This window comes from Boleophthalmus pectinirostris, unplaced genomic scaffold (assembly GCF_026225935.1).
Source record: "Boleophthalmus pectinirostris isolate CB_2022bp ecotype Guang Dong unplaced genomic scaffold, ASM2622593v1 HiC_scaffold_21, whole genome shotgun sequence".
NCBI classification, from domain to species: Eukaryota; Metazoa; Chordata; class Actinopteri; order Gobiiformes; family Gobiidae; genus Boleophthalmus; species Boleophthalmus pectinirostris.
This window is the reverse complement of record NW_026571175.1, coordinates 11,115,320-11,135,916: the sequence shown is the minus strand read 5'-3', so window position 1 is coordinate 11,135,916 and position 20,597 is coordinate 11,115,320. Positions and strand designations below refer to the sequence as shown.

The window sequence follows — 20,597 nt, the reverse complement described above, 5'->3', positions numbered from 1 at the left end:
CTTGGATGGTCTCCATGGGCGCGTGGTGTCGGAGCATCCCCATAGAGCCCTGATTGTACATGGGCCCGCAGTAGGAACCTTCTGCTTTAGGCCCAGGCACGTAAGGATAGCCGTTGCATTTCATTTGCGACTGTGCGTAGCTGCTCTCATCTAAATTAATAGCCCCGGTTAGGTCTGTCAGTTGGGGCAGTTCCACGTTGGGACAGTGCCCACCAGTGCCTAGAGCTGGCGAGCGCGTGCTGGTAGGACTCGGGTACAGCCTTGGAGATGCCGAACAAGACAGCCCGCCTTCTTCCGGTTCATCGGCCTCTGCTTCAGCCAAAATTGGGGACAGGCAGCTGCTGAGAGTGGAAGCAGAAGAGGAGGTCCGGGAATGAAGGTCTGTCCAGGTATCATACTCCTCCCCCACCATGCCCACTGCTCCCTTCCCCGCTGGGCTTCCATGCTCCGGAGACCCCTGCATCGCCGGTCCACCTCCTCCGTGAATAGGGACCCGACCGAGGCCAAGGGCGCCAGCTCTTTTCCGGCTGATTCGACCTTTCGTTTTCAGGTAGCGGGCGCCGTTGTCCATAGAAGCGGCTCGTCTCCTGGGACCCTTCCCCATCTTGCCTCCTTCTGGGTTCAGCATCCACCAGGAGCTCTTCCCCGTGCCTTCATTTTGAACCCGGATAAAGCGGCTGTGCAGGGATAGGTTGTGTCGGATAGAGTTCTGTGGCAAAAAAAGAAAGAGGAGAAACAAAAGAACATTAGTGCCTGAGGGAACATTTATCATTGAATTACTTGAGAATACTAAAAGTTAATTTATTTCATCTCCAAAAGAAACGGTAAATTGGATGTGCAAAAAGTAGGATCTTCACAAATGACAAGTGATCTGATATGTTTGAGCAAAGAAAGTTTTTGTCAATTCTATAAAAGAGTCATCTTGAAAAAAGATGTGCAGAAACCGAGATCCTGATTAGAAATGAGGAGAAAAAATTACAGTGATTCTGATACTGTCACTACCTTGACCTGAAATCTACAGTGTTCAAAAGCATTACTACCTTGATCATTCAAATCAAAGGAGCACTACTGATTTCTCCTAGTCAATGTGCCATGTCCTGCAGTGTGAAATGTATGACTGGTTTTCCACAAATTAAATCTAAGTTAATGGACCGACTTAAATGCTGTTATATTTATTACTGTAAAAAAAGCAAAAAAAAGACCAGAAAATCCAATATATAATTTTTAATATAAGCATTCCTTTATGGTTGCATCCATACACCACATCACAATTGGTTTAATTGGTTCTAGAACAAAACCTGGACTAAACAAGTACTAGAACAGGACCAAAACAAAGGTTATGTTTACACTGAAACGAATCACCATATCACCTTATCAGAAACGATTTGTGTGCCTGAAACGCTAGTCACATGACTAGGCTGGTGTCACGCTGTCATGACGTCATTTGGGTGGTAAAAAGAAGGAAGTGGAGCACCGTGTCTGAAGTTGCAGCGGCCAATTTCTAGCCAAGGAATATGGCAAGTGTGAAAGTACTAAGTAGTTCTAGCTACGCTGTTTCCCATTTGTATATGGCTTGTTTAAACAGTTTTCCACAATAGTGTCACATCACCAATGTCACGAACTCAGAGAATCAGGAAGGCGCAAGTCACAGTGACCAATAAGGACGGCAATTAGAGCTACTATGTCAGCGTATCAGTGTTTTCAGGCATCCACACAGTGCCGGATCAGATCTGTACTCAAATGAATTTGTGGGACCTGGCGGCATCAGATCGTTTCATCTCTGGAGCCTTTTTCAAACAGATTAGTGTGGACGAACACTGAATCTGCAGCGAAAACAACTCGAATACATACTAGTGAGGATGGGGCCAAAGTCTAAATCAGGGATAAACTAATATAAACTTGGGACCAAATCAAGTGTGAACACAAGATATTAAAATGTGCCAGATAAATTGCAATTTGATTTCTCAAGAAAATATGATTTGGGTCATACTGATCTCTCTAAACCCAAAACAGATGTATTACAAAAGCGTAATTTTGACTACATAAATATATCTGTGGTATTTGTTAAATTCTTTGTTAAATTAAGTTTAAAAACCAAGAGGGAGTCAACTCACTTCATATTATACTTGTCAGTCACTGTATCATTGTATGTAATTTTCTAAACATTAACAACAATAATACAATTTATTTGTACTGTTCTTTTCTAAGCACTCACAAATGCTGCACAAATAGTAAGTTACGGTTAGAGGTAATATATTATGCAAAGTTGATCAAAAACATACCCAAAGTTGTGGTTTGTTTCATTCACACGTTCTACATTTCCAAAGCTCAAAATACTCTGTTCCACCTTGTGATGTCATGAAGTGGTAGTTTTCAAGAGAGCTACCTTTTACCTTTTGTTCAGTAGAGACAGTAAACTAAAATTATCCAAATGATTCTAAAGGTGTATGATGTTTAGAAACACACGGTCACTTCCTGTATTACCACATGACATCACAAGGGGGAACTGAATGTTTTTTTGTTTGAGGGAATAACTCATAACGCTTAAATATGTCACATTTGTGCGTTAATCGTGTGAATGAAACAAAACACAACTCCAGGTTTGTTTTTAATGAGAAAACAAGAACACATAATAACAAAAATCACAAAGTAGAGTAATATGGGTCCTTTAAAAAAACAAAGCCAGCAGAGAAAATATAACCCTTCATGAACATTACCAAAATCCATCTTGCCCTTCAAATGAATGAGCTGACAAGCAGGGGTGAGTGCGCATTAGCGAGTATAAAAGATATCTTAAAAAACGAGATGAACTACGCAGGCCAAAAAGGAGAGAGGGCAGGTGGAGTGAAGGAGCCAATCGATAGCTCCTCCTGACCAAACCTCTCCTCTCCACACGCTCACCACTGACTCATATTACCAACATGCGTACAGCCTCCACATCAAACCATCACCAAGGTTACCGAAATGAATCACGCGCCGCAACCCAATCACAGACGGCCAGTATCGATTGCAAAGGCCCCTCCAAATATGAGCGATCTTAGCCAGAGACCGGGGAAGAAAGGATGGAGAGAGTAGGAGGGGGGGAAAGAGGAGAGGGAGGTGAATTTTTTGGCTAGAAGATCTGGATCGGTACCAAAAAGACAGAGAGGAAGTGAATGGGTGGTTAGGCAGAGACATGCTTATTTAACCTCTTTGAAAATCCTTGGCGTAATTAACATGGCTGTGAGCGATTTCTCAACGCCATGATGAAGTCTTCCTATATTTGAGGGTTGAAAATCTAATGACATTTCAGTACTTAGCAGGAGAGGGACAGGAAATGTGCACTCAAATTGTGACTGCCATACAAGCCAAATCCTTACAAAACAACTTTGGAAAACAAGTAAATTCTAATTCTACCATGTTGTAGCCTATTATAACCTGTTGATTCTGAAAAATTCTATGTACAGACTAGGCGGTAATGCTTTAAAGTAACTACCCTTTAATTAGCCATAATAAATCATGAGCAGTTCATTTTTTTAGATTCAGGATAACGATTAATAATGACTTGATTAATACCGCAGCTCCTAACCCTTTGTTCAAGTAATTTAAAGGTGCACTGTGTCACTTTTTGAAGGAAGGTCAGACATGCTTGTCTCCATGGTGATGCTATGGCATTGCATGTAATGTTCAACACTAAGGCATTAAACATATATCCAGCATTTTTTTCGCTTTACCAGTGTTGGTCAAAAATACATTGAAAACATGCATTGTCACTCTCTCCACAGATCTGACCAATAATAACTTGCCTTGCTGGCACCAACCACTTATCTCTATGGAGATGCTATGTTTTAATGCTGTACTGTGGAGAATTTTGGGCAAAGCGATAATATCTTTATGGAGACAAACAGGTGGCGAAAAGTTACACAGCAGCTTTAAAGCTGAATCATCAACTGTTGATGGTGAATTAAGTAGTTTTTTTTAAACTAATTAAAGAATAATCATTATTAAGTTGTAAATAAATGGAAAATAGTCACATTTATAAAGTGTTTTTCTACCTTCAAGTCACCCAAAACACTTTTAGGATTCCCATAGTTGCTTGAAATCATTTTCCAGGACTTCTCCAGGACTTTTCCAGGACGTTGAATTATGTAATGATGGCGTCTACAAATAGATTACTCCCTTTTTTCAATATATATTTTCATTATATTGTAGTATGATTGCATTGTATATTTACACATAAAAAGATACAGAAAGATGGAGAAGGGTTTGAAAAGTTCCCTCCCTAGAAATTTTCTACAAAAGAAGTGTAATTTCTTAGCCAGGCTGGCACCACCTAGTGCCTCTGCTCAATTTAATTTCTCTCCAGCGACTAGGTCAGGAATCGGAATACACTAGACGGTTTGAAAGAACCCCAGAAGTGCGAGTTGGGGCACCAGCCAATCAGCGAAGAGCCATATATTCTGTGTTGGCAACGATTCCCGAGACCGAGGATTTAAAGCTGGAACAAAGAGAATGTTTCGTGAATTTTATCAAGGAGAAAGATGTTATTGTCCTTCTTCCTAGGGGATTTGGGAAAAGTTTAATATACCAGTTAACCCCCTCAGCAGCGCATTACAAACATCATGACCAAATAGCACCGATTGGTTAAATGAAAAAAGTACCTGCCTACCGTCAAGCGAACTAATCCTAATGCTGAGAGGTCAGACGGTTTCCACCAAGTGAAACCAGCTGATGAATGAGGCTAGTAATTTCTTGCATTTTAGTGGGTTTTACCGGAGGTTTTAAAAATCTGTACTGCTCCTTTTTACAGTGATGGCAGTAATAGTCTTTCTTACTTATCCAATAACACAGTTAAGAGAGGAGACATTTTCAAGGTCAAAATATATATTTTCCAGGACATTTGGCCCTTTTTCTCATTTTCCATGCATTTGCAATGTCTGTAAAACCAATTATTTACCAGGACTCTAACTTGTTGGATTGCCTTGTGTCTTGCCCAACGACACAACAACATTCATCTGTGGGAGCTGGAATTGCACTGCACCTGTTGTTCAGTGGACCTGACCCCTCTACCATTGCACCAAAATTGCTTCTACCACCATTAACTCTTAAATTACTGCAGCAACTAAGGTTCAAAAATGTTATCAACTGGGCAAGGTTTTTTTCTGACAAGACATTTCAATTTCCATCAGATACCTTTATCAATTCTGCAGCAAACTGACCCGAATAAAGACAAAGCTCTAAATTCTCCCCAAATCTTAACTTGCACCTTTCAGATTCTCAACCCAAAATTTCTTTAAGTGCAGTAAGTGGGAGTCTGTGGCGGAATAAGCCTCTCCAGACCTCCATTTAAGTGTCTGAGTGACGGCTGTATAGTTAATCCAGAAGCAGTAGACGCGATTGAAGCCAGTGCCAACCTGGAGAGAGTTGATGAGATCTAAACCTGCCTAAAGGAAGAGCTTAGCGGGGATACACATCATCTCAGCTGGCCAAGTGAGTTTAAGCACAGCGCGTTCGTCCAAGTCTTTCTGCCTCGTGTCATTATTCACACCCCCTCCTCCAGACCGAGCTCCTATTCAACGCGAGTTCACAGAATTTTACCTTTTCAGAGCTGTATTTTCTAAGTCTTTTTTCAAACCGGTGCGAAATTGAAAGTGTAGCGTGGAGCAAATCTTTATTTAATGTGGCTGTTATGTGAACGTTTTGTCGGGGAAGGTAGGAGTGGTGGATGGAATTTGGGGGATAGGGGGATTGTTGTGAGGAATCAAGTTTGTAAAGGTTGTGGCAAAATGCATGAAGCAAATGGATCAATTCGTAAAGATACAAAAGTTAAAGTTAAAGGCACTGCAGCTGATTTGTACTGTACTTATCTTAAAAATGTGAAAAACAGAACTAGTTTATTCAAATGGTTTGCAGTGGTCCAAAGTTATTCTTCACTTAATAGTGAGCATCCTAAGTCACTGAGATGAGTTTCTAAGAGGTTTTTGTTACTTTCAGAGACCAGAGTGAAGTTTTGCTTTCACATTAAAGCGAATAACACCTAATTTTAACCACACACTTTCTGATTTTCAGATAATAAAATGCTTGATAATTAGATACAGAGCGTACACAGCTTATTTTGACCTTAAGAGCTGCTAATACAATATATCTGTACTCGGGCAATTTTTCTCAAATCCATGGAAAGAATTTTATTACAGGTCCTTGAGTTAGGATATGCAGTATTTAGGATATTTAGACTAAATTTGCTTTGAGAATATATTGTTATTTGAAGCAATGTACAAGTAGCCAGGCTGGCACCACCTACTGCCTCTGCTCAATTTAATTTCTCTCTAGAGACTAGGTCAGAAATCGGAATACACTATACGGTTCGCAAAAAGTGTGAGTTCAGGCACCAGCCAATCAGAGAAGAGCCTGTTCTGTGTTGGCAACAATTCCCGAGATTGAGGATTTAAAGCCGGAAGAGAGAGAATGTTTGGTGAATTTTATCAAGGGGAAAGACGTTATTCCCCTTCTTCCTACAGGATTTGGGAAAAGCTGAAAGTGAAACTGGCTGATGAATCACGCTAATGTACAAGCAGACTATGGCTTAAAATATGTAATTTCATATTAAAAAGTTTAGAGAAAAATTATAGTGGTGAAAATGTTATAAAATGTTTCTACTCAAAGTTAAATTTCAAGGAATAAAAGTGAAAAACGTTTTACTGGAGATAATTCTATATTTCTTGACCTTCGCTCTGACCCTCGGCATAAAATAAAAATTTCAGTAAAACTCAATAACATTCTTTTCAACACGCTTTTCATTTTTCTACTGTTTATCATTAATATAATTTTATTTATTTATATCTCTTTTCTCTGATGTTAGAATGTGAAGGTGAGATGTGAAACCTAACATTGATCCATTCTTTTGGTAGACAGGGCTGTCCACTTTCACCTTGGCTTTTTCTTTTTTGAGACACCTACCACTAACCTTCGGCGTATGCTATCGTCGCCCACTTTCCTCTTCCTCTCTGGAGATATCTATCTATTTCTGCCTTGTTTATTACCCGCACATAGCTCACAATCTGTGTCTCCTGGTATCTGCGGCCCTTCTCGATCTTCATTCTCTCACCGCCTCCCATGCAATTTTCCCCCAGCCCAGCCCCATTCATCTCGCCGTCCTGGCTTCTCCTGATCACGACATTGCTCATTCTTTCTCCCCCTCTCCACTCTCACGTCCATATCACCTCATAGAACTTTTGAATCCAATATCGAATTCAGTCGGTTGTGATCAAAGGTGAGTAAGCATAGGCACGTTTTAGATTTTCATGGTGAAATACTCAAATGTTATGGGTCAGTACTGGAGGAGATGGTGCCATATTGGGTTCATCCATATTTTTACAAATTTGTGTTTGCGTGAACTGTTTCACTGGAGAAATAATAATGGAAATAGGGCATTGACCTAATCACAATTCATTTTTGGGGTGGTCCCATGGTGTCCTTGGAAAAAGGTTAACTTAAAAATAACTGAACTACACTGAATATGAACGCGAGAATGGAAAACCAAATTACTACCATACTTTGTGTATGAATTTCTGAATAACAAGTAAAATCAAATCTCTGATTGCTTGTAGCAATATTGTCTTTATTAAATTTAATGTATTTTTTATTCCTTGGATCACTCAGGTAGGGCTGGGCAGTTAATCTCATTGACTGAGGTTCAATCATGTCTAATCATCCAATGTGTCCAATATGTCGAGTATGGTTTGGTGATTTTAATGGAGAGAACTACAGCTAATCCTCCATCAGTAAAAGCATGTGGTTTGGAATGAAGTTCAAACTTTGAAGTCTTTCTTGTTTATTTCCATGAACTCATTACTGAAAGCCTTTTTTAAGTCTCAGGATAAATAACTGTTTATAAAAAGTTAGGGACCAATATTTGTTGACATAGTAACCAGCCTGGATCAGCATCCATTTTAGAACTTGATTAGGAGAACTTAGAGGATTAGTAGTAGTAGATGTCCTTTTGGTCACTATCTGACATGGCCAACTTTGTGCAAAATGTAACCCAAATCAGTTTTCAACACAGAATGAGGTATTTCACTGTTCCACACTTCCTCTTTCCATCATCCTTTTTTCTTATTTGTTCTTACTCCTATGCACACCACATGGCTGCATTCTGTCTGGCCAGCTGTGGAGTGGCGGGGGCCCATTGTTGCTAACGCGCGTCGTGAAAAGCACAGCGTCCTGGAACAGCAGGTAATAGGCTCCCTCGCAAAATGTTTACCGGGGAATCTGGAGCTTTAAGTGGCCCTCGGATGAGTCTCACGTCCTCCCCGCTCCAATCCCCATTCATGGAGAAAAGTGGAGCACACCTAGCAACCTCAGCATGCCACCGAACAGGTAATTTCACCCAATCCTCCACTCAAAGCACGACGCTACGGCTACGAACGACTCACATATGCAAAACATTATTATCAGTGTGTTTATGCGATTCGAAAAGGTCCTCTTCAGACATCTGGCTGGCAAAAATGGGCAAAATCGCATAGGAATAGCCGCACTGCCATGGACTTGATAAAAGGGAAATTGAATGATGACAACATGTACTGAGGCACAGGTGGAAATTGGCCACATCATGTTATCTAAGCTTGGTTCAGTGGGCTTAAATTGCAGTCTATGATATTTAGGCTAAAACTGATACTTATCTAACAATGTGACAAGTTGGACCAATGGTGGGAACATGTCAAAGCTAACTGAAATGAATGTATATACAAATGAGTTAAGGAATAATTTGAATACTGTTTGCTCAATTGACTTGTTTCCAATTTCAAGCTTGATTATTTACCAGTGTTGGTCATTACGGCTGCATATCAATCGACTCATCGTGACTAGTCGACTATGACAAATAATCGAAAAGGGATTCTTGTGAGCTTTAAGCCATGTAAGAATGCTGTTGCCTCCTCAAAAGAGTTGTGTTTTGTTTCATTCAAACATGTTTGAGTAATCTTTTATTATTAGTCCAGCTATCTCCAAAGCTCAAAATGCTCTGCTCCACCTTGTGATGTCATGTAGTGGTAGTTTTAAAGTTAACAACTACCTTTTACCTGCCTGGTTCGGTAGAGATGGGTAATTGCAAGGCAGAAATCACCCAAATGATTCTAGTGAAATTATATAGAGTGTAAAAACACACACTTGACATCAAAAGGTGAAACAGTGTGTTCCATTAAAAAAAAAAAAAACTAAAAAAAAACCCTCAACCTTAATATGCAGGGTTTGTGTGTTAAATATGTGTAAATGAAACAAAACATGACTCCAGGTATGTTTTTAGTAAGGAAACAAATGAAAATTACATAATATGGGCTCTCTAAAATTTCACTGTCAGATAATATTGTAATTTACTGTTGTAACTGTAACTAATCCAGATTTTATTTCACATATTCAGATGCATATTGGATCTTATAAACACAACAATTTGAGATAGTTTTAAGATATATAGTAAAAATATTAAAGAACTGCACTGATAATATATAATTTGTTAATACAGGCCCATAGAACACACTTTTTCCCAAAATGTAGATTCAACTTCAAAATTTTAAAATTCTAAATTTTAAGTGCATACCGTATAATACCCACACTATGCCAATTACAGTTTCAAAATCCGGCCAGTATTTGAGGCGACCCACATCAGGTGATCTGAACATGACGGCTCCGACTGGGCGTAACCATGGCAACAGGATAAACCAAAAAAAAAAAAAAAAAAAAGAAAGAAAGAAAGTGGGGGAGAATTGAAGAGAGAGGAGGGGAGGAGGGGGGTGCTTGTTGCTATTTGATGCTGCAGGCAACTCCAAACAGCCTTTTATCTGTGCCTGTCAGAATCCTGCCTCCAACCCACCAGGGAGGCTCAATCAGCACCAGTCCCAGCGCCTCACTACCTGCACTGCACCGTGATTAGCTGAAGAGAGCCAGAGTAAGGAGAGAGCATCCATGCAACAATTACTGCACCCAAGTCCATTCTACCAGACTGTATACTGGACCAAGACAGACACTTTGTGGATTTGGGAATTTTTTTTCTTTCATTAGTTGGTGTGTTGGAAATTAGGTATGAGCTTGTTTAACTCTATGGGAGTCTTCTCATGATACTAAGGAATAGACTTGATGTTCAAAACTGATTCTGATAAAAGACTTCTTCAGACAGTTTCTTTTATATTGCCATGTGGGCCTATATCTGTGTAATCCCTCAGTCGTCCAGGTAGGTTCCACAGTGGTCTTACACTAGTTTACGCGCTCTTATATTTGTTCTGATACAGCTCAAGATCATTCTAAAGCTGCTCAGGAAAGGTTGATTTTGTCTGGTTAATCTGCCTTTTTTTTTTCTTCTTGCAATCAACACCTGCCCAAATCTAGTTTCAACACCAGTTTTAGTATCGGTTAGTATCTGATTTTCAATTAAAGAAATACAGCAACTATTGAATTTGTTATTTGTGTGAGATTAGGTCCACAAACTTGCCATAGTTTAGTCCTATCAATAACAATGAAGTGTGAAATGTCAAAAAAAAATATTTCACACATGTTTGAGTAACCCTCAATCTCCAATGCGCAAAATGCTCTGTTCCATCTTTTGATGTCATGGAGCGGTAGTTCTAAAGGTAAAAGCTACCTTTTACCTTAGTTCATTAAATATTGGAAATTCCATTGAAGATGCATGGAGTTTAAAAACACAGTGGAGCACTTGTATCACTATTTGGTGTTTTCTGTTTGAGAGAAGAACTCCTAAATATGCAGGGCTTGTGGGTTAAACATGTGTGAATGAAACAAAACTTCAGATGCAACAAGGATTCTCTCTCCTTTGGATAATGAAATAACATTACAATATAGATCAGAAAATACCGTAATATAGCCTCTTTAATTTTGTGTAATTGTATATTCTCGTCAAGAATAAGAAACATCATGACAGAAATTGCTTATACTAGAATGCTGTGAATCTGATACATTATTATACATTAATTATACATGCTCTTGTCTAATTTTTTTTTTTTCTTTCAATTTGAGCAGCTGTGAAAATGTTCATTATGAGGATGTCACATTTCTTCTTGCCCTTTAATTTACAGCTGGACAAAGGCGCTGTACAATAGTGACATAAAGGTCAACTTGTTACTGGTCATTTCTGAAGCTCTAAAGATAGTCTTTCACCTTTGCATTGTATAGTATTTAATTACAAATGAAGAGAGGTTGGCATTTCAATTTCAGTTCAAAGTTTAGTTAAAGTTCTTGTTTACAGTCTTGAGTACAGAACAATACATTGCCAGTGGGATGCAAAAAAAAAGTATTAGATGTAAAATAAAAGCAAAGAAAATGTCATTACGGCGTTGGTGGTTGCATGTTTGACATATAGGACAATAGGAAGAAATACAGCATTTCTTATTAAACATTTTGGAGCAACTAATTCACATGAAATATAGAAAAGTAAAGTAGATAAAATGCAACATTCCAACACATATTATAGCTCAGGCTGAATAGAGTTTGAATTGCACTGTGTGGATTGAGTGCTCATCAATCGGAAAGAGACCACTTCAAACCTCACCTAAGCACATATTGTCATTGTGTCCTTGGGCAAGACACAGGACACTCTAGTCACCATAATGGGACTATTACTTCATTTGCGTGTTGTGTGTGTAATAGAAATTGTCTTGCCACAGTATATATGTATTGTAAAAGCAGCTCTTAGGGACAAAATTCATCTTTCTGAAGTTTTTGCTTTCATGAACCAGGGAGTAACACTGGTACGCTGTTAGCATTCTAGTTGTTGTAAACATTATCATGACGGCAACATTCCACACTGGCTTCTGTAAGTTGCGAAAAGCGAGAACAGCACCTTGGATAATAGGGCTTAATAGACAATTTATCCATTTTGTCCAAGATAGTCACTCATTATCTTATTATCTACCCTTCAGCACCTTCAGATTAGTTTAACCTCTCCTGACTTAATTTGAGCAAGACTTCTTTCACCATGTCCAGCCCTACCTCATCTTAAATGTTATTACTTGTCACAAAGACGGATTTGTGTGCGGGGATGCCGGTTCCCTTCTGGCTGCGTACCTTTGTGCCTTTGCGCCAGCGCATCCTGCAGGACAGATGAAGAGTAAAGGAGACAGCGGACACCCCTGCCGTAATGGGGAACACTTGGGTCTTCGGCGGGCCCTCTCCACAGTCTATCATACATAAAGAGTGACTGGGCTGACCCTGACACAATGCTTCTGCCTGTATTGTACTGAGTCAGGGGATAGCCAGTCCAGCAGACAGCTAATGGTCCATGGACACGCACATCGGTCCAGGAGCAATGCATACTTTTCACTAGGGATGTTTTTGTTTTTTTGTTTTTTTATGCAGTAACTGGAGTTGGGGTATTGACTGACTGCAAATTGGCAAAAGAAGTAGAAAAGTACACAAAGCTTTCACTAGACTTGCAGAGAAATCCTACAGTCACTTCTAAGACAGTGTAAGTGTTTAAGGGTTTAATAACAAGTTAACCAAGTACATTTCTATAGCATATCCATGAGTTTCAGAATGATGGAAAATTGGAGTTGTTGTCTTAGTGATTAAAAATTTAAAAGAAAAGTCCTCAAAATGCTGCGTATCACACACAGGAAGAGGAAACCCATGACTATGCATAATCTGTTAAATGTCCTTTTAAAGCAGATTTGTCAATATTTTTCTATCTTAAAATTTTAAAGATACAGAGACAAAAGGTCAATATGATTTTGCGGGTCAAGATAACAACATTTAAAATTTGTTTAAACTTTTATAATTGTGTTTTCCATTGTCCCAAACTATGTTCATTTTGAAGACATCTTAGTGACTTGTCAAATGTTTCTCAGTATAGCTAGAGTTAATCCATTCTCAGATCCACTCAAAATCAAAAATGTGTCTATGTCCCTTATATTCTATTCTGCTAGCTAATGCTAATTACGCTTTCACAAATGATCTGGCTTGCGTCACTTGGAAACCAGTATGATGTAACCTTTTGGACCCCGTTCCCTCTTGATGTTCCTAACAACTGTCACATGTGAGTTCTGTGAGGATTGGGCACAGATAAAAGGCTGCCATATTCAAACGACTTTTTAATGAGGGGCTAGTCACTAACATATGGATATCCAATGTCAGATGGAGCTAATCCCTATATTCCCATGTTGTTATTCCACTGTAACAGCACTTATAATGTACACTCCTATCCACTGAGATTGGTACTCTTGATGGATAGGCTTAAGCAGGCTGTAATTCTGATTTTTTGGCTGAAAATTGTAAAAATGCGCTATGTAGCTTCGGTATCTTCTGCATGGTCGAGGGTCTACAACTTTCTTTTTTCCATGAGATGTTTTGTCAAGCATGTTCCACAGTAAGGTATTAAACTTAACTATTTTATTTATTCCATTATGGGGATTTTTATTGTTGAAAAATACCTTGAAAATGTGTATTCTTACTGATTCTTTCTACAGATCAGACCAGTAACTTGGCTTAGTTGCATCAGTTGTTTGTCTCCAAGGAGATAGATATTTTTCATGCCAACACCTCTACCAGGAAAGTTGCTTTGTGTACCTTTACTGTGTACCTTTATATACAGTATCGATATCATGGACTGCTGTATCGATATATTATTGTGAGAGTATTTTTTTTACTAATTGAATTTTTTATAGCGCTACAGTTTTGTTGCTAGTTTAGAGGAAGGAAACTTGTTTGTGCAGCTCCATTGATATTTTCACTGTTTGATGATTAAAATGAGCATGTTTCATCTTCAGTTTGCAAAAGAAGTGGTTTAACAATGACTTTTTGTATTGCAGCCATGATTCAGCCTTTATTTGTTTGTTTGTTTTAACCATATCAAATAGATTTGAAATATATATCGTATCCAATCAAAAGTGCACTGTATTGTACCATGGCCTATGTATCAAGGTATGTATCAGCAACGTCTTAATGCAGGGTATCCTGGGTTTGATTACCCCAAATTTAAGACTTTTTTAAGACCTATGCTAATAATGACCAACAAACTACCAGTACTATATCTAGAATCTAAGGCTACGTTTATATGATGACAGTCCTAACAGAAGACACAAAAGTGGCGTAGCAGCTTCACTTCTTCACTTTTTATTCTGCGTTTAGATGAGCGTTTTTGGCGGAAATCTGCGTGCATACGGTGATGCAAAAGTGTGTGTAATTGGATTGAGTATGCATGCCAGGCGGCTCGGTGGTGACGCTAGATGGTGATGTATGTTACGTAAACATGTACGCGACGTGAGCAGGTCTGACCACAGTTTTGCGTCTAGGGCAGGGTACACGGAACTGACTGTTTACTCATTGCTGCCGGCACCAAAAACCAAAGTATTGTTTGCGCATGCTCCAAATTAGACGTTCATTCATGTTACGTTATTTCACGTAGTTTTTTTTCCCTCCCTCCATTTAATATTGCATAATGTAAGACTTTTTAAGGCCTTAATTTAGGAACATGAAATTTAAGACCTTTTTAAGACTTTTAAAACTTTGCGGCTACCCTGTAATTATATCCAGCTCTATACATATATAATGTATAATAGTATGTGATGAATAGATGTTGGAGATTATGGTTTGCGATTATCTGGGTCTTTAGGTCAGAAAGTCTGAAATTACAACACAATGTTACATCACCAGGAAGTTTAATCAGCACTGCCACTGTTAGCATATTGAACTCTATTAACATATGGACACATGTTAGCCTCATTGTACAGTTTCAGCCCCCCTTACCCCACCCTAAACTGGCAATCACACCTAATCCCTCTCCAGCCCAAGTAATCCTGGACAATCCGAGGCTAATCCTGGTTAACTCCTTGGGGCTGGGTGCTCCCGCGCTGGTTTCACCCTCTCACCACAGACACTGGGTGGGGATTGGAGGGATCATGGGTGCTCCGTGTTGGCACCGCCTCAAATTGGGCAGGACAAGAAAAACAAGGGCAGGTTTCCGGGGTCTTTAACATGTGTCCGGATTGACCTCTCCTACGTCATAATGTTAGTACAGTATTAGAGGTGCAAAACATGTTTACCACTGGAGAGGTATTGCAGCTGTGTTGTGTAATGATGGATTGTAAACAGGAACTTGTCAGTTCAATTTTAAATCTTCTGTTTAAACAATGTATTTTTATGTGGTGAGATATTAAATTCAATGTCAGCTTTAAATGTACTTTTATATGAGCATATTAACACAAAATAATTAAATTAACAAGATTCAGCATAAAGTTGTCTTTCCTTAACTTATTATGTTTAATATATTATATTAAAATATTATGTACATTAACTCTAACCCTGTTGTTTTGACATCTCTTTTGTCAAAACTCATTTCATTAATTTAGAAAGTAATAATAAGAAAATATTGTGTTGACTCAACTTGTCGTCATTTCAAACAATATTAGTTCAGTAGTATTTTATAATATTGTAATTAAAAACACTGTTTAGACACTAGTTAAAGGCAACATTAAATTGTAGTACTTCCTTTTACATTACCATTCAGTGTTATAGCTGTGTAATCCCTTAAGTGTCCAGGTATGTTCCATCTTTTTCTATATTTTAGTATTTAGTTTTAAATTTTTTTGTATTTAGTTATATTTTATTATTTTGTTTATAATTATTTATTTATTTATTATTTATTATTATTTATTTATTATTATTTATTATGTTTTTTTTTTTTTTAGTATTTTATTTATTTAGTTATATTTTTTGTATTTAGTATTTTCTATATTTTAGTATTGATACCTGTTCAAATGAGTATCTAGTTTCAGTACTAGTTTTAGTATTGAGTAGTATTTGATTTTCAATACTTCAACCAACCCCAAATATGACACATTCCCCCAAAGCTGACAAGTCTCAATCGTGCCTACAAACTAGTACATGATTTTTTCGAAAAGTCTATGTTAAAATGTTATAAAAATCAAGCACAGATGAGGAACACTGACGTCGGCTTCATAGGCTGACACTGGCACATACTGTACATTTGTCCGCAGTGCTCCAGGGCTAACAGGCTTTGCACAAGTCATTAGCCTCAATTCAATCAGCCCTACCTGCCCCGGCGCTGGCTCAATTCGTCTTAGCCGCTATTGATCCCGATTTCAAAATGAAGCTCTTAAGACCTCTTGATCAAGCTGCTCCTTAATCCAGAGCTAAGGAGACGGAGACCTACTCACCCTCCTGACTCAGTGCTCTGACAGGCAGGCAGCCACCCACTCCACCACAGAGACAGCGGGCGCATGCATTCTAATGACACCAGGCTAATACGTTTTCAAAGGGCTGTTCACGCTAAACTAACAGGAAGATCAAAAGTGAAAAAATGGTGAATAAGATTTTTGAGGGCTTTGATTTCGTAAATGTTTGGTAAATAAAGTAATAAATAAGATGCTTAAATGTAGTCTGATAGGTAACGTAAAAGCAGATCTTGCCGTGTGCTGTCGGCATTCAATAAGAAATCGTTTTTATGAAGCGTGTTCTCTATTTAAATAGTTTAAAGGGGCAATGTTACACTATTTTTGGATGTAGGCTGTTTCCTCATCAAAACCAGACCTGGAGTTGTGTTTTGTTTCATTCACAAACCCTGCATAATTATTAGGCTGAGTTCTTCTGTCAAACATGTCAAGTCTACCTTATGATATCCTGTGGTAGTAATACAAGAAGTGCTTCATTAGAGTCATTAGGATGATTTCAGACCTGGAATTGCCGATCTTCACTGAACAAAAGGTAAAAGGTAGCTGTTTCTGTAACTTTAAAATTGCAACTTATTACCACACATTGTAACATGTCTTAAAGCTCAGAAGAGTAATTTGTTTTTTGATTTTTTTCCATAATATAGGACTTCTAAATTTTGTTGTAGCTTATTACATCACTCACTACCATTTTGTGAACACAGTGTCAAATGACGTTACATGTATTAACTTTCCAGCTTACTTAAACCTAATTGTTACCAGAGCATCAACCAGAACTTGAATTCTCAAATCTCCAATATTAAAGGTGCACTGTGTAACTTTTCTGATGGAAGATATGTCCCCTGATTGCTTCTATGGATATGTCATTGCTCTATTTGGAATGTTCCACATTATGACATTAAATAGCTCCACCTTACATTTATTCAACTGCAGGTGGTTTTATAGCTCAAAAATACCTAGAAAAATAGGGATTCTGACTGTGAGCGGAATTGCATCTCCAGAGATCTTACCTGTAATTTAGTATGGTTTGGTCTCCATGAAGATAGAAAGGTTTAACATCATACTGTGAAACATTCCAGACAAAGCAATAACATCTCCATGGAGAAAAGAATTTGACGTAGCCAGGCTGGCACCACCTAGTGCCTCCCCTCAATTTCATTTCTCTCCAGCGACTAGGTCAGGAATCAGAATACACTAGACAGTTTGCAAGAACCCTGGAAGTTGTAGACCGCACACCGGCCAATCAGCAAAAAAGATGTGATGTGAAGCCGATTGCTTATGATTGAAGCTGATTTGAAGACGTCAAACTCCAGCGCCTGTCTGGGTGTTTTTTGTGGTACAGCACAACAGAAAACAAAGCGGTCGAGATGGATGTAGACAAAGCCATACATTCTGTGTATTCTGTGATTCCTGAGATTGAGGATTTAAAGCCCGAACAAAGAGAATGTTTGGTGAATTTTATCAAGGGGAAAGACATTATTGCTCTTCTTCCTACAAGATTTGGCGTATTACATACGTCACAACCAAATAGCAGTGATTGGTTAAGTAAAAAAAGTACCCACCTACCTACGAACGAACAAATCCTAATGCTGCGAGGTCAGACAGTTTCCACGAAGTGAAACCAGCTGATGAATCAGGCTTGATTTGATTTGATGGGCCCTCCACCAGAAAAGTTACACAGTGCACCTTTAAAGACTAATCCCTTTTCACGAGTACAAGATGTTTCACAGAGAGCGGAAGGGAAAGCTCAGTATATAACCCTGCCGAGAAAGAGTTTGATGTTCTCTGAGGAGCTACAATATTCCACTGTGAAAGCTGGAACGGCCCTCACCCTCTGGAGAACTGAACTAAAGAGTTTTACCATAAACTGCTGGCTACGAGAGGGGAAGTTCTATTTCTGATCCTGATTTGTTTTATAGAGCACTTTACTTCTGTGATCTCTGCTTAAAAGCACTTGAGGCTGGACTCTTAATGCCTGAAGGAATGAAACTAGGCAAAAATAAAACTAGAAAGAAAAGAATGTGACAATCTGATCAGACATTGTTAATTTAGTGTGTGTATGGTAAAAGGTTAGCTCTATAGTTCCTAGCAATATAGATGTTGTGTATTGATATTATGAAAGGTCACAGTTGTTGTGTCCTTGGGCAAGGCACTTTACCCACCTTTTCCTTGTATGAATGGAGAATGGAACTGTAAAGCAGATATGAGCGTTTGTCAATGCACTAGGCCTTTATGTAACCACCCATCACCACCATACATCAGTAGACTGAAGTGACATTGAACTTGCAACTTTGTGGTAGATGAGCAAACAGTGTAACCACTAAGCCACCACTGCCAGGCCTTAATAGAGTAGCATTCTGAGTTCTGCGAATGTTGTCTCCGCTGTTTCTTTTGTAGTTTGCCAAGCGTGACCAAATTTTCAAAATCAAAAAGTGGGACACCCCAGGTTTGGAGTTGTTGGTAATAATAAAATTGTGAAATGAGTGCATAATTAAGGAAAATTATGTACTCGACCCATTCATGAGTCAGGAATATAGTCACATTTTCTTTGTGTTTTGATGATTTTTAAGCAGCTTTTCTGTACTGTTGCCAGGGATCAGATTGGTCAAAAATATGGAAACCTGGGATATGTCTTGTATAAAACTGGGACAAATCAATGCTTCTGGATAAATCTGTTGGGCTAGGGGACACAGGCCTCAAAACTGGGACTGTCCTGGGTAAATAAAGATGTCACCCTATGTCTGGTCACCTTAAGTTTGCCAATAAAACATATGAATCTGACTATTATTAATATACTCGTGCCATAGTTAGCAAGTTAGCATAGTCAGCAAGTCAACATAATCTATTCACAAGTTCCCACACTAAGCTCGTTCTGTCAATATTAGCTAACCCAAGGCATTCATCCAAGTAGAATGCAAATGCCATAAAATAACTTTCCAGACACTTAACTATACTTAGCCCGTACTTTATGAGAATACAACCAACCAGCCAGCATACTTCAATAGCTATTCCAGAGCCTGTAGTAGCAGGAATAGTAGCAAACCCAGCTTTAGTCGAATCAATGAAACATCATGTAATGGATTTTGTAGTGCACTCGGCTTCACATTTTAAGCAGCCTACCTCTTAATTTACAACACGTTCCACGGTGCATTGGAGAGGGCGCTTTAAACTCCACCCGGACGTCGCTCCGTTAGAGGGTGTAGTACCACCAATGCATGGATTCACATGACATTAAGCTAATACCTTCTCTCCGCTGTTACAAAGGGCTATTCAAGCTAAGCTTAAACAGGAGGATCAAACGTGGAAAATATATAAATATAAGCTTAAATTTAACTTTTAAAAAGTAACTATTATAGTTTAGTTTCTCCTTATTGATATAAAAGTACTTGTTCCAAAGTTCTTAAAGATTTTGAACTGACTCTATGGTTTTCAAATGTAATAATAATTTTCAAATAATTTAATTGGAAGAATTTAAATAAGTTTAAAACTTGCTCATTCTAAAAATCTGTGACATAAATTACTTTGATACTTTCTGGTCACTTACTTTTTACTAAGAAAAATTGTCTTTCTCAGTAGTTTTGCTCTTACTTGAGTCATCATGTATTTGAAAGTGCAGTAGTACTATTACTTGAGTGAGTAAGGTAAAGTATACTTTATTCATCCTTTTAGAGGGAAATTAATTACGTGCATTTAACTTCATCCTTCAGCCAGTACCGCTGGGGCTGCGTGTCAACACAGCAGTGAGCTGCTGTCATACAGCGCTCAGGGACCCATCTCCATGATGTTGGTTAAGACCACCTTGGCTGGAAGATTTTAGATGGAAAATAAAAGGTTTGGTTACTCCTCCCACTGAGAAAATCTACAAGTAAGAAAAACTTGTTGACAATTTTAAATGAACATTTGTGTTTCTTGCACCTCTCTTTCAGATATGAAGGCAAGAAAATTATTCCTAATTTTTGTTGTCTATCTTTTGAAAATACCAGATTTTGAGCATTATTCATTGTTTTGTCCTTCCAATCTTCTGTCCTGGCAGTTACTCTTACAATTTATCTTAACGGATTAGTAGTTTCCCTTCACTTTTCACTCTTACGTGAGTCATTTCTTTGACCACTATTTTGTACTTTTACTCGAGTAATATTATTTCAATATAACTTTTTTTTTTTTTTAGTACAATTTTGGCTGCTCCACCCACTTCTAATCGATCACAAGACAGAGTAGTGTTATTGACACATAGCAATTGTAGGAATTGTAGACTTACGGCAGAGCACTCAGACTCTCCTCAACATAATTTATGAATCCATTTCACACCGCCAGGAGTCATTTTGCACGCTGTCGTCAATGGCCATCTTTGCATTTGTTTGATAATAAGCAGGAATAAGGGGGGGAGATAAAAGCGCTGACTAGCTTCATTGTATTTTTTTTTTTTTTTTT

General features: G+C 38.4%; 1 protein-coding gene across 1 annotated transcript in view; it reads right to left on the bottom strand.

The window, feature by feature from the left end:
• foxo6b (forkhead box O6 b) overlaps positions 1-20,597 on the bottom strand; it is a 91,802-nt gene that overhangs the window by 903 nt on the left and 70,302 nt on the right. Inside the window, 1 exon segment of the mRNA XM_020917688.2 lies at positions 2-709. Within this exon segment, the coding sequence (XP_020773347.2) occupies positions 2-709 (708 nt within the window).